This window comes from Larimichthys crocea, chromosome XX (genome assembly GCF_000972845.2).
Source record: "Larimichthys crocea isolate SSNF chromosome XX, L_crocea_2.0, whole genome shotgun sequence".
NCBI lineage: Eukaryota > Metazoa > Chordata > Actinopteri > Sciaenidae > Larimichthys > Larimichthys crocea.
In genome coordinates, this window is record NC_040030.1 from 7,344,787 (window position 1) to 7,360,474 (window position 15,688).

The 15,688-nt window shown below is 41.9% G+C and overlaps 2 protein-coding genes across 4 annotated transcripts in view; one reads left to right on the top strand and one right to left on the bottom strand.

Annotated features, from left to right (window-relative positions):
* LOC104928802 (E3 ubiquitin-protein ligase TRIM38) overlaps positions 1-15,688 on the top strand; it is an 899,066-nt gene that overhangs the window by 184,739 nt on the left and 698,639 nt on the right. The window lies entirely within an intron of this gene.
* The window catches only part of iqsec3a (IQ motif and Sec7 domain ArfGEF 3a), a 94,739-nt gene that overhangs the window by 19,107 nt on the left and 59,944 nt on the right, over positions 1-15,688 (bottom strand). For all 3 annotated transcript variants that reach the window (XM_019273482.2, XM_019273484.2, XM_019273483.2), the window contains 3 exons: positions 10,149-10,310; positions 5,633-5,755; positions 973-1,139 (listed from right to left, as the gene is read on the bottom strand). In XM_019273482.2, coding sequence (XP_019129027.2) covers positions 973-1,139; positions 5,633-5,755; positions 10,149-10,310 — 452 coding nt within the window. The remainder of the gene's footprint in view (positions 1-972; positions 1,140-5,632; positions 5,756-10,148; positions 10,311-15,688) is intronic.

Sequence of the window (15,688 nt, forward strand, 5' to 3'; positions counted from 1 at the left end):
TGTTTTTAGGTTAGAGCTTTTATCCAATCAGAACTCAGCTAGCTGTTGCCAGGCTGTATGAAATCTGCCCGAGGCCTTCAGAATCAACAATGCGAAGCGAACCAATAGTACGGGCACATACAGTTGATAGACAGTTGCGATAGCCAATCAGATCACGAGTTGTTGACAGCGGGCCTTCTAGCTCTAGCTAGCCTCACGTTGAACGTGACATGTACGCGTCCTGTGATTGGACAGTCGCTTACCGCCGTAAAACAAACTTCACTAAGTTCAACACAGATCAGCTGAGCCGCATCGGAGCCACAGAGAGAGAAATCTAATATCTACTCGCTTTTTTATTCCACAAAGGCCTGAAGGAAGGAGGGAAAAACGTGGATTTGGTTGCAGATAAACTTGCAAGGTCATTTGGAAGAAGGACTGTACAAACAAATCACTGAGGTCTTCTTGAGGAAAGAAATGGACAGCTGTTCTGGTGAGTACAAACATTTTATTTTTAAATTTTTTTTTATTTTTATTTTTTCATGCTTACCTATGATTTTATAATTGATTTCGTTCATATCAAATAAATGATAACGAACTAAAATGATAAATATACTAAATACGTTTAATATGTTTTTATAATTTATTTCGTTCATATCAAATCAGTGATAACGAACTAAAAGGACAAATATAGCCTACTTAAAATGCAAAAAAAGTTTTGACAGTATTGATTTTTAAATGCGTCAGAAAACATTTTGCAATGCCCAGTAGTGCTTATAGTGTGTTTCTGTATATAATTTCTCCAGCCGTGGTCACGTGGTGTCCTAAATGATGATATTATGAGAGGTACTTATTGAACTGGGACTAAGTAGAACATCACTGAAGGCCTAGGTGTGAAATGCAAGGCCCGCCACTGAAACCTACTGTAATTATCGTCACTTTACTCCTTTAACATGTATGTACCTCTTAAAGCAACCATAACACAGTGTCGCTTACCTCTTAGATTGCGTATGAAGTCCTCCAGCAACATCTTGCGATCGGGCTTGATGTTGGGACTGTACATGTCGGTGTTGAGCAGAATGATGGCAAAAGCCAGGATGAAGATGGTGTCCGGGTTGTGAAACTGCTGCACAACGTCTGGGTTGCACATGCAGTAGCGCTGACTGTTGGTGTAAAAGAAGTAGAGTAAGAAGAGGCTCAAAGATTCATTGAATAAAAGGAAGACATGCATGTAAGAAGGGATTGGTGCATGAGGCAAATAAAGGAAGGGGTAGGAAGGGATAACAGATGGTGGTAGACACATAATACATTAAACCGAGACTCCAATGGCATTCTTCAACACGCTACGTGCCCATAAATGCCTTGACACAAGCTGAGCACGAGAGTGTGGCACCAAAATAAGAGTTATGGCTTTAATTTAGCTTGTGGCTTCATCTGTGCTCATCTGAGCTGCCCCTCAGCAACAATGAACCTCACAGTGGGCGCTCCGCTGAAACTGTGTCTCTCTGCATAAACACATTTGTCCCACTGGATTGGATGGTCACATGGATCACGAATTTTGCGTGTGTGGGTGCATGCGTCTGTGTTTGTGACTTTATCCCGAGTGAGTCCCCTGAGCCTTCAGCCATAGTTAAGCATTCTCCAACATTTATGGGCCTGGTTGCGGGATTTATGCATGTTGTTGTTATGCTGCAAAGAAGAAATATGAAGTTTGAAATATGAAATATGAAATCCGAGGCAAAGGATCACAACAGAGGCAAGGCTCAGTTTGATGTAGTTCCCCTGAATATAAGAGGTGGAGAATAGAAATGCCACTGTGTCGTGTGGTTCTGGAAACCATGCATCTAAAAGATTTGTAGATACCTACTTTTGGGTGTTTGCATTCGTGTGTGTGTTTGTGTGTTTGGAAAGAAGTTCCCAGAGGAGAGAGATAAATTGTTTCTCTGTGAGGTGCATGGATACTTCCTGGTTATGGGATGAATAATACAACAGGACAACAGTACAACAGTACAACATCTACAGTGAATGAGTAATCCGAGTTGGCAACATACAAAAGAAAAGGAGAATGAGAAGGTGTGTGTGTGTGTGTGTGTGGACCCTGTAGGCTCCGTGTTGAAGTGTATACTGTAATTGTTACTTTAATCAGTCATCATTTCCACATTGGGGCTGTAGAACTATTTTTCAAACCCACTGAGCCGCATGATTGGAAACTAATGTCTCTGTGGGACTGTGGGTAGAGAGACACACATATTGGTATGCATACAGTACGTTCATACCTTGTCACACACACACACAGTTTTTAATGTTCTTTCCAACACTGCTCGAGCAATGCTTCCATGTTTATCAAAAAGAAAAACAAAGAGAATGATTTGCAGACTTGTTTCTCAAGCTGCCCTACCTTCTTGGTGGAAGGTATGAGGGGATTGGAGTAGGTTGGAGAAATACTGCAGACGCTACTCAGGGCTGAAAAAGGTTCCCCCACTATCATTTGGGGTAAAAAGTGTAGCTATTTTTTATTGACGGATAAAAGATTGCTTGGCTGATCATCAAAGATAATTCAGTACAAGGCTGTGCTCTTTGTCGTAGAAATAAAACCTTTATTTAATGAATTAAAATGTTCTTTTAGCTGATGCTTTTATCCAAAAATACTCCAACAAGTGCGACAAGGACACGTCGTGTCAAGTACTTCTCGCATAGAATCAAGTGACTGAGGGTTGTAGAAGAGGGGTAGATTTAGCATGATCAGTTCTTTGTGGTGCGAGGAGAGGAGGTACTCTCTCAAGAGCTGGGTCTTGAGGAGGTTTTTGAAGGTAGAAAGGGACCCCGTAATCTGGTAGGAACTGGTGGGACGTTCCATCAAGGGTGAACGACAGACAAGAAAAGTTTGGTCGGAAGACCAGAAAGGTCAGGTAGAGAGCATTTACCATAAATGATGAACATTTATATTGCTTGTATGAAACTTTTGATTTCATTGTGTCCCTGTAATCGTCTGGGACCTGTGCCTTCATGTGTATTTGTTGTCACGCATTATTTGTTTAAGCACGATAATCACGGGGCTACATGCAGATGCTTATTCACATCTCAATGTCTGGAGAGAAAAAAAAAACTCAGCCAGTAATTATGCCCTTGTCTGCAAATCCTAAATGTACTGTAGCGTCATGTGGTGAAAAAAACTCAATTCATGCTGCTTCCTATCTAAGTGTGCTCTTTACTCTGCACAGAAAGGAAAACAAAGTGGCACACGGTGCTGCTCGCTCAGACGGGTTTGGCAGTCTTCAAATTTGGCATTTGCCGCTGTCTTCCAAAACCAGTTTTGCTTTTGTTACAGGCCGCTTAACACGGTGCAATCCAACGCTCATTATACACTCAGCGAGGATGGATTTTGGTGCATGAAGTTGCATGCTCTTTATCTATAATAACCATAATGGAATACACAGCAATTGTGTGTGACTGCAAGGTGGGTAAATAATGATGTCTGGACACCGTAATGCCGACATGAAAATATAAATCTGCAGCAACGGGAGCTGGCTCATGTTTGCTCATTCATTAGCACACTGACGCAGCAGATACTGAAGCTGCTTTTCACTTTTTCACCGCTGCTTCAAATCCCCTTCACTTACTTCGGAGATTTGTGTGTGTGTGTGTGTGTGTGTGTGTGTGTGTGTGTGTGTGTGTGTGTTGTGTGTGTAGGCATATCAAAGCCCAGGAGCAGGGGAGGCAGGCACAGAGAGGCAGTGGCGGTTACGCAACGCTGGTTATTTATAAACCTTCCTCCATCTCTCTCCTTTTTCCCCTTCCTTCCTTCCTACCTTCCTTTTCCCAGTTTTGCATCTCCTCCTTGCCTCGAACCCCTCACCCCATCCTCCCCCCCACTTTCTCTCTTGCCCCCGATAACACGCAGAGCCGGCCTGATGTCCAAACATTACTCGTGCCAACCTCTCTGCCCACTGACTATGACAATGCCGCCGTTTTTCTCCTCATTGGGCACCTCGACAACTGTGACAGGTGGTTGTTACTCCGGAGGGGCTACGGCAAACAGTTAGCATTAACACACAGTGCCACAGCTGCACTGCAAATTGTCTGCCTGTCGCATATTGTGGCCAGAAATTACATGCTGCCTGGCTATTCAGATCGGGGGCTGCATTGTCAACAGTTTTTATTGTAGCCGAGCAGAAAGGAAAGAGGAACATGCGTGTTGTGTGACTAGACTGCTAAGATCATACGCGCGTGTTGATGTTCACATACGTTCTGTCCACGATTTCTCCATTACTTCTTGGAAAAAGTGGAGTTTCTGTGTGCATGTGTCTCTTTTTGTGTGCATGTCCAATTCCCTTTTTGTGTATTTGTCCAGCATAGCTGTATGGTAACAAGAAAGAATCATGAATTCACATCTGTACCCCTGGGCATCAAAACTTGATGTAATCCCGTGAATTATTTCGTAAAGCACCGCGAGACATGTCTGGCCCAGAGGTAACTCTTGAGTGGCAGTATTTCCTTCCACTTTTTACACCCACTCAACTATCAACACACCCAGACTTACATTACAATGGGAAAGAAATGTCAGCAGACAAATGAGGGATATTTTATATAACCTACAACTTGATAAATATTCATATCCGACTCCTTCAAAGCAACTGTTCTCTCAGCACAACAGTGTGTCTGAATATTAATGACATTTGTCTTACACGGTCAAATCTCTGGTTCTTGCATGTCTGTTCACTAGTAAGATTTAGAGAGCTGTATTTATAGAATCTGAAAAAAAATTGAATATAATTTGCATAACTATGTTTTTTATTCGTGTATAATCACCAAGGAGGGGGTGAAGCGAGGCACTTGCAGTCAACAACTATGCCACTAGATGGCACAAATTCCTACGCACTGGACCTTTAACTTGGCAGGCAACATTTAATCCTTTCTCAAAAATTTCGCTGTCGTGTTTTTTTTTTTGCAGTAAAATGCATGAATATTACTTGTAATGCAAAGAAATATAATATAATCCATCCATCCATTATCTTCAGCTTAACTGGGGTCGGGTCACAGTGGCAGCTGGTTTTAGCAAAACACTCCAGACACCCTTCTCCCCAGAAACAAATTCCAGCTCCTCCATGGGGATCTTGAGGCGTTCCCTGACTAGATGGGCTATGTAGTCCATCCAGCAGGTTCTGGGTCTCCTCCCAGTTAGGCGTGCCCGGAACACCTCCAATGGGGCATCTTAATCAGATGAACCACTTCAGCTGGCTCCTTTCAATACGAGGGAGCAGCGGCTCTACTCCGAGCTCCCCCCCAGATGTCCAAGCTCCTTACCCTGTCTCTAAGGCTTAGGCCTTAGCTCATTTCGGCCGCTTGTACACGCAGTGTCATTTTTAGGTCACTACTTCACTAGCTGAGGGTTGGAACGTAGATGGACTGGAAAAACGAGAGCTTTGTCTTCCAGCTCCCTCTTCCCCACAACAGTCCAGTACAACGTCCACAGTACTGCAGCCAAACAAAACAACCAAACAACTGAACAAGATCCTGAGATACTTGAACTCCTTCGCTTGGGGCAACAACCCTGAGGAAGCATTCCAGCGTATATATGTGTATATATAACATGACACCATAACAGAAAATGGCAAGATGAATTCAGACTAACACAACGACTTCTGCTTTTAATTACCTGAAGGCCTCGATAAGACGTTCCACCTTCTGAGCTTCTCCCTGGACACGAATGTGGGCCTGAAACTTCCTCAGCGCTTCGTCCAGCTCCATGCCTGAGAAGTCCATCTCGTCCACCACACAACTGTTGAGCAGAGCAGAGAAGGGATGAGAAATGAAAAAAGCAAGAGTGATGGAAAGGAACACACAGGGAAAACATTTCTAGCAACATGATGGTAGCGGCTTCCCCTTCGATGATTGCATGGGCGGATCTGTGAGATAAAGGATGCAGAAGTCCACTCATGTGTCATAACAGCACTCTGCTAACTGCAGGTATTAGTCACGCACGGACACCATGGGATAAGACCGGGCCGGGCCATCTTCTACGTGCCACAGCTGCGAAAAGACACACAGAGACACGCACACGTACACACATACAATCCCTCAGAGCAGAAAATCCTCCTATTACCTGACAACCGCAGCTTAATCACTTTAATTAAAAAAGCAAAATATCCCGTCCAATGAGTTCAGGGGGGGATAAGTAGAACGTGGAGGTGAAATGAGGTTTTGAAGTGAAAGGTGACTTTGGAAACAAGTTAGGAGTTTTTAAAGTTTACCTCCTTTTGATGTGAGATGTTCTGTTGAGGTACAAAGTGGAATGATAATCGAACTATGAAATTGAAGTGAATTTTATTTTTTTTCTATTTTTCACACTCACTCACTCGACTCAGCTTTGCTTTCATGTGATTTACACCAAAACTGTCCACGCCAGTTCAAGATAAACTAAATCTTTGCTTCTGTCGCTGACGGCCGATTGATGGTTAGACAGACAAGATGTTCAGACGGAAGATGATTCTGTTGATCTTAAAATCCTTAAAACCCAGTTTGTAGCAGTGTCAAGACATCGCCTTCAGATCCTGCCTGTTTGTTGTACTACAGGAAACACTGGGGTACATGCACATACACACACACACACACACACACACACACACACACACACACACACACACACACACTACATGAAGATGGATTACTGTGAACAAAGCGAGTTAATGAGGCGAGTACTTGACTGTGACACATGCTGCTCCAGCAGAAAAGAGTCAGATAGCTGAGTCTACAGTACTGCCCGACGCCGCGGTACTACAACATCACAGTGAGAATACCATGAACTGTATCCTTCATTTCATGTAGTACTATCATTACACTACAACAACCACCACTGATATTACAAGAACTACACCGAACACTCCTGCTCTAATAAAACTACTATTACTACTTCTCATGTCTAATGTTACTACATCAGCTTGTACTATTGCTATGGCTACCACTAGTCTAGTGTCTATTACTACTATAGTCACTACTACTACTACTACAGTACTTCTAATTGTAACTACTACTCTAATCACTTCTACAACTGCTACTACTACAAGAACTACTACTGCTGCTATGACGTTTACTGCAACAACTATGTGTATTAATCTGGTTCCTACTACTACCATTTGACCTATGTGTACTACTGCATCTGTCATTACTACTACATCTCTTCTGCTATAACCACTTGAGAGTTCAACTGTGCATTATTTTCTATCGCTGATTGGATTTAGAGGCAAAGCTTAGTCAGTGACTCTGACTTGATCCCCCTCTTGATCAACTCTCTTGACTGGCGAACTTCTCTTCTTCGCCCTCATCGTGACTCACTTCCTCGCTCCACCACGCCTCTCTCACTTCTTTCCCGGCTGTCACTCCTTGTTTATGTAACGTCAAGCGAGACGCTGTCTAGCCTAAGTGCATCAGCCTTCTCCTCTCCCCGACCCCCGTCCCATCTCTTTCCCGTACACACTTAAACCTAATAACACACGGGCGAACCCACATGTGTAACCTCTGTTGACCCCGGCAGGTGGGGTCTACACATCTGTCTGCATAGTGAGGCTTAAATTGTACGCTTACGTGCACTCACACACACATAATGGAAATGAAAAGAAACAGCAGGCCAGATGGAACCATATTTTGAGGAGCCAATGAGTAGATGACAGGCTGAAAACAGATCTCATTTTTCCTGCTTAACAAGTACACTACATTATCAGTAAATGAGTCCTCGGGGGTGCCACATTTGTTGGAACCCAATTCTATAACCACAATTTAGCTTAATTGACTTGCGACATTTTAACCATTGTTGTTTAAGTTCGAGGAGAATGTGAGGAGAATAAAGAGAATCGGCTTTATGAGGAGATGATGTAGATTCAGGACGCAAACGAAACACAAACACGGACACGCGTGCATTCGCAGCTGACTTATACGCATGCCGACAGAAGTCACGTGCTTTTACACACTCAGTCACACACACGCATTCAGGCTCAGTAAGTCACCGTGAGTGATTTTCACATTAGACTGCAATCCGTCAGCCGCTCTCCTGTGACTACACTTTATCAAAAGTGCTCTCACACACGCTTTGCACTCTCCTATCATGTTGCTCTTCAGCATCACTTGCACTCAGAGTGCAGCCGTACGACTGCTCTATAGGAAAATATGAAAAATATATACATCTATACAACCCAGTGTCACCTGCCCTTACTATATCCGCACTGTGAATTGGAGTTTGATGCCCTAAAAGCATAATCTTGTTAATGCAGTATATTTGGAACCACGCCAGCGTCCATTCCTGAAAAATATGGATATTAAATGAGGGCGACCTGGGGTGAACAACTTTGTTGAGTGCTGTGTCTTGCATATGTGACCTTGCAAAGACTAAAAATATGGTCTTGGTTTGGTAACTTAGACGAAAGGCAGAATAAAAGGAAGCTCTGCAGTCCCTCTTCCTGTTGATATGTAAATGTAGAGGTAACTGATGAACGGGATGATGATTACTGCGATGAAGGAAGATGTTGAAGGATGGAAATAAAAGTATAAAAGAGAATTTTCAAAACAAATAATGCCAATTAGGTTAATGAACTGGAATTAAAGAGTGAAGTGAGTCGTGTGTGTGTGTGTCTGTGTGTGTGTGTGTCTGTGTGTCTTCACAATTATTTGATGAGTAATGCAAGAAGGCATCTGTCCTTGTTCTCCAAACTCACTGGGTTCATCTGTTTTTTTTTGTTTTTTTAATATTTATTTTTATTCTGCTGTAAAGAACAGAAGGTACAGAAAAGGTGAAGGAGAAAACAGTGATTAATTCTTGTTTTGAAAACAGCTTTGAATAGCTTCCGGAGAAAGTAACGAGCTAATAAATGTGTTATTTGATGCTTGGCATAACTGGTGCATTTTGGAATTTAAGAGTAATGAAGATCTCACTTTCATTTTTTTTCTAACTGACTGATTAATCAGAAAAAAAATGTGTTTTGGATTGTTTTTGAGTTCAAGGGTAGAAGACACATTTCTGCAATGGACACTTAAGATAAAATAAATGTTGGTATTAAGGGGAAACTCTGATAATGTTAGAGTTATTATTAGGGTCTAGTCCATTTGTGCATGGCTCAATGTGGCCCCCAGGCTAGTAGTTTGAGACTCTCTATCTAACAGGGAGCATCATGGTAAGTGTAGGATTCAATGTTTGAGGATATCTGGACATCTGCTGTTTTATCTTTGACCGTTATTATTATTATGTCAATTATGAGTTACCCAACTTTATGGAAGTACAATATGAAACCACCGGAGTAACCCTTTAACACACACACACAAACCTTGATTCAGCCACCGCACCCTATTCGACCTAAACTAACACTGCACACCACTTGAAGACAGGTCGTTGATGTATTGAATACTAACACTACACAGGAACCACACAGGAAGTCTATCCCATACACTTCAATGCATTTCCCTGTGTTCCAAATAGAGACTATTATTTGATTTACACTTGTGGTTTAGATCTAATTTGAAAATGGCACTGGCACAGCGCAGGCAAATAAATAAAAATAAATAAATATGAAGAACAGGAGCTAAATTTTCATCTACTCTGCTGAGATGGGTGATGAAATCTCCAAAATAATATTTACATTATCAGATCAATTGCTCTTTGTTTCTTAAAATGCAATAGCAACCGTGTTTTTGATATTCATGTGATAAAAGAAGCTGGAAAAAACAAAAAAAATAAGGCCCCGGAAGGTTTTGTTTCATTTTTGTCTTATCAGCTCTTAATCCAAATTTCTATAATTCTGTCCTGCAAGTCAACCCATATTTACAATTTGGAGAGTGAGATAGGGGCTTATTTGTTGGATCATGACACTTCAATTTCAGCTCGCTCTCAGTTTGTTTACTCCGATGAAAAATATAATGAAATGTCAATGTCTGCAAAAAATGATGGCTTTGACATAAGTTATAATTTAGGCTGTGCACAGTTGGCTTCGGTATCAGCACGACTCACTGTATTGTGGCTACAAAAGCTGGGGATTTTCCTTCTGCTAAATCCCCTGTCGAAATCAAGGCCTGTAGCTGACCCCGACCCCTGATCTCCCAGGAAATTGAAGGATTATCCAGGAGAATCACCTCATGAGGAGCAGCAAATGATCCTAAAACAGTGTGAGGGAACAATGTGCGCTACTCACTCGAGGACATCTCTGTTGAAGGGCTTCTTGCTGTTGCCGAGGAACTCTCCTATCATCTGTCGGCTCAGGCCTTTTCTCTGCAGCAGGAAGTGTGCCACGCCGATGGGTGTGTCGGGGATGAAGCCTCGTGAGATCAGGAACTGCAGGCCTTTGTCAGGGTTTCTGAGACAAAAGAAAATAAAGGAAAAACTTGTCAGTGTTTTAAAACCGAGACGTACTTGTATGCCCTAAACTTGTCGTAGTCGCATGACTGTGACAGACGATCTGCTCCTTTACACACTTAACCACACTTAGCAGCAGTAATAAGTCCATTTGTTCTGTTTGAGAGTGTCTAGGGGCTGGTGTATGTGTGACACTCGTGCAAAACACAAACTGTGGAGCTACATCCTTTATTTGTTTATTTATTCATTGTAATGATTGCTGAGAGACCATTTAAAAATAAATAATAAAAAAACAAAATGATGCATTGCAGTAATGAGTCTGAAAATCTAGGTTGGGTGCTTAGTGTGCACACCTGCACGGTGGGCTAAAAGTGATAAAACACACAGGGCAAAATCTCTTCTGCATTCATTCCTGCACTGAGATACAACATTCAACAACAACTTCTAAACAACTTCACACTCTAAACTCAGAGAATGGGCCCGCTGCCAGAATAATAGATGATGTAGGATGTAGCTTTAAATCCCTGTTCATACACACGGACCATGAGAGATTATCAGGCAGACTTTGTTGGACTGAGACAGGTTTAAGACTAGCTTGAGTTCATGACTTTTGCTTGTATTTACTGATATTGTTTGCTCCTAAATCTCAACCGTGACCAAGTTGATTTTAAAAGTGTGTTTCCACTGCCTGGATGTGCATCAAACAAAAAAACAAAAATTAACATTAATGTGGGTGGTCTGAAGTCAAAGCAACACAATGTACTGAGTTAATTCACTGAGTGAATGACTTTTCTCTACGTGTTGTGCCAAAAACTGCAGTTCCTCAAACGGCCACTTGAGGCAATCTTTATAAGTCCTTCATATGAAAACGCAAAAAAAATTAATGTTTACAACACAAAATCTGGCTCACGTTGTTTGACAAGCGGTTGCCGTTACAGGTTTGATCAACCAGGCTTCGTTCAGCACACCTCAGCTCCACCCATCCTCTGCGTCTTTGCCCACTTTCTGATTAGCTGTGAGTCGGCCAAGATGGCAGCGGCCAGAGTCACGACAATCAATCAGAAACTGAACGATGTCCACATGTCCAATCTGGTCACGAATTTCAAATGTGCTTTCACTTTTCCAAGCTATCCATTGTACTAGCTGTCTGATAATATTTTGCTGTTATTTAATTGTTTGTCTACATCATTTATTGGAAGTGTATTTTAGTCTTTAACTACATGCATTGTGTTGGCATATAAGGGCCATTAATTCAGCAAGCTAAAACATGCGTGGCAGGATTCTTTAGATACAGACATAGACTTCTCGTACTTAGACATATACAAACTCAAGTGGGTCTAAGTGCAGATAGTTTTGAGCTGATTGCACGTCGGAAGTTCTGTATGAACAAGGGAGTAATATCACAACTATTTCTAACCCTCTTAGACACAGAGAGTAGCTGCTCCAGGGAGGCAACCACATTATTGCCACAGCTCTCCCTATCCAGTCTTTATACAGTGTTTAAACCACAGCTTTTACATAACAGAGCAGTGTGTGTGTGTGTGCACCACGGCTAATGGGTTTTGTAAGACGAGGGCGAGACAGAGGGGAGGGGAGGATAAAGGGCAGGATATAAGGAGGAGTCTGGATGAAGACCAGGCAGGGCAGATGTGCGGCAATGGGAACGCGAGGACGGGGAGGGAGGACGACGAGTGCAGGCTGGAAGCATCTGCTGTGACAGCCTCAGCGCACTCCTCAAGCTTCTAGCTCACCCTCTCAGATGAAGGTGATGTCTCGCCAAACGAATTTGGCAGATATCACTCATTTGATGTTTGTCCAACAACAGATGGATCACACATGGTGATTATTATTTGTAATCAGGAGTGAATGGTGGGACGGACACGAGGGGAGGAAATTATGTGGGAGGTGCAATATGGATGGATCCAGACTGGTGGTGCAGAGCGAGACTGTCCTCATCAGACAATCACAAGAATGGATTGTTTGTTCAAATGCTGAAAGCAACCCCTGTTTACATTTTTTTCATTATGTGGACCTCTTGTGTTTGTGCAAATGATGATTGTGTCTTTCTCGGGTGTGAAGGTGGAGGCCTCGTGATGTCATTTTAATGACTTTAACACAATAGAACAAGGGTCACATCCAATCAGAAACTTGTCTCCTAGAGATTGCGTCTACACGTGTACACTCCTGATTTGTTTTGTCAGTTTTGTGTCGATGGGGAATGTCATTGTCACCTAGATTATGTTCACAGGAAACCACAATTTCTCCCTGACCTAACCAAGTGCTGTGAGCATAGCCATGAAATCATATTTTAGTTGCTATGAGCGGACAAGTTCAGCAAAAATCAGTCAATGTTAGTTTGAAACCAACTAGTTTCAGTTTCCCAATCTTAGGCCCTCTATGTTAGATCTATCTCAGATGTGCACAGTGGCTGTAGAGCTGTGTTTTATGGCCTTTACTGTGTCTTAAGCGTGTCTTTTATTTCTCCAGATGCTCACATTTTGGTTTCATTACTAACCAGTGATAGATTGACGGCCGGTTGTGCTAAACACGATTGTGCATGGTGCGACTGTAAACGCTTCCAAATCCTCAAACCATTACACCGATGTTGACTCGCTGTTGCAAAGCACTGCTCTTGTCAATCAAGTATGCTTTCGCTGAAATGCAAGAATATAGCAATAGGGCCAGAGTCCTGTCAGATGAATCGACATACAAGTGTTCTTTTTTATTATGACACCAAAATTATTCAAATAGACCTTGTAGTTGAAGAGATATACTCTATTCATTTTGGGTATGTCATATTTCGAGTCTAAAAAAGAGGCTGAGACTATCCATTACTCTAACTTGAACTATGAATCATTTAATCTGTTTATTCGTTAGATTTCAGCATTTCTGTTTTTTTTCAAACCACTTGAGCTTCTCCACGATCTTTGTATGTACCACCTGTCAACTGCAGGAGAGAAATAAGAAATGCTTCCCCTGTTTGCCATCTGGAATTCAGAGTTTGTAATTAAGCGCTGGGTCATTTAGCACCGAGGGCAGAATGTTAATACAGGAAAGGTTTGTGTATGCACAAACAAGCACAAACGATACATGGAGAGCTTTTTCTCTCTCTCTCTCTGGCTTTGGTGTCAGGTTATCCCTCTCGAGGAGTTGGGGTGGCTTTGTTGATCCGCTGTGCTAATTATCCTCGACATATGTATTCACAGCTCTCCCACTCGCTCTTTACAGTTCCGCCATTTATCACCTTATACTGTATATGTCTCATGCCACCTTTTTTAAGTCATACAGCTCTGGTGGCGCTCCATTTTAACGCACGGTGGGACGTTGGTCTGATGTGTGAAAGAAAGAAAAGTGAATTAAGGATATGTCTCACATCATAATATAAAATGGAAAAGTAATGCATACAAAAAAAAAAGAAATCTACTCAGGAATCTTTCATTGATGTCACCCCTGCTCACATCTCCAACTCCCTCTTTGCCCACTCCCCGCTGATGGGTTTGGTGTTAGCTCCCTTGTGTGATGGCAGTGTCCTTGACACGCTCTCCCCTCCCAAAATGGAGTCATTGCCATTCCATTCACACTCAAAGTGGAAACTTTATCAAGTGGCCTCTCTCTCAACCTCTTCCCCTTGCCCTCTATCTTTTTGTGTCTCTTTCGGTCTTTGCTTTCTCACTCCATTTCCATCACAGACTGTTCTATCTTTTCATGCGTGTGCAGGCTGGTGCACACACACACACACACACACATGCACACAAAACGTCTGACTTTTTCCCTCTCTTTAATTTACTTCCCCCCCACCCTCTCTCTTCTACTTTTTTTTTTTTTACTCCTCTTGCTTTTGGTGGCGCATAGACCACCTGCTGCACGACAAACACAAACACACACTCACACATACGCCTGCAGTTTGGTAATGCGATGTGTGAGCTTTTTGTCCGCATGATCAAGCAATACCCAAGTTTTAGCCCAAAGCAAACAGCCCTGTTTAAGATGCAAAGGATACAACAGCGCAGGTATTAGGGGGAGGATATGAACTGGTGGAACTAATAAGCCTCAAGCTTGATTGCCCTCTCTCTCTCTCTCCACTTTTTATTTATTTTTTTGCTCTCATTCCTCATTCTGTCTCTCTTTTCCCTCGTAGCCAATTTATTAAAAGTCAGCTTATCTTTCAAGGTGTTTGATCGGGGGAATGAGAAGAGGGGATTGCAAATAGACAGAAAAGGCTATGTCATTTTATGGAAATCTCTCTAAAGAGGCACAGAACCTTGTAATCAAACTGGGAGCCTTCATTAAACAGTCATTATGAATGTGTACAGTCCTCACTTCCCTTCATTTGATGTGTAATAATAATTTTAAAAAAAACTGTGTGGTTCATATACAATCTGAGCAAACAGATAAATGTTACAGCCAATCTTTCCCTGCCGCTCAGACTGACACTATCAAAATGGACATGTTTGAAAATGAATCGTACGGAAAATGGTGAATAGAAGTGATCTTTTTTATTCTAAGTGGTGTGGACTTAAAGCACAGGGTAGAAACAGACAGACTAATATAAAAATAATGTTTTAAAAGTAAAAGTATCAATGCCAGTTTTGTACACTTTACCTTATTTGAGCATGATGCGAACTCAAACTTGAACGAGTTTAGTTGCCAAACAATAACTAATAAATTAAATGACAAAACACATCTGGAATGACACTGGGTTTGGTTACGTTTAGGCACAAAGATGACTGTTAAGTTCAGGGACAGGTCATGATTTGGGCTAAAATAAGTACTTTGCCTAGGTTTGGGTTGAAATGACAACTTTATCAGGGTTAGGGGACCTTTGTCATATAAACCTATGGTTATGGAACAATAACTTGACTTCCTCTTTTGCTAATGATATAATTATCACAACCAATAGTGGTCTTCGCAACAGTCTCTTAAAATATAATTCAGAACTATACATATTAACATATCACAATTTTTGTGCACATAAACAGCAGCATTTTAAATAACTTGATTAAGAAATTAAGTAAGACCGACACTGCTGTTGATATTCACAAGGGAACACATCACAACTCTTTTTTTATTTTCTGTGTTTTCTACGTTCCCCCTGGTGATGATTCCCTCTGCATCTTCCATCCAGGAACTGCACAGCTCGTTCCTGCTCCTCTTGCGTTCAGTGTCACGCTCCAGCATTGAGTTAAAGTTAATCGGCTTTAACGTGCACTTTTATTGAGCTGCAGAGCTTGGCATGGAGGAAAAAAAAGATAATGTGTGTTCATGAGCTCCAGTCTTCTAAATTTGTATAAGATAGCTTAATTGGGGCAATATCTTAACAAAATCTTGTAGTTATTTTGCACCCAAGGGAACACGGCATATTATTTTGGAAAGCAAGGA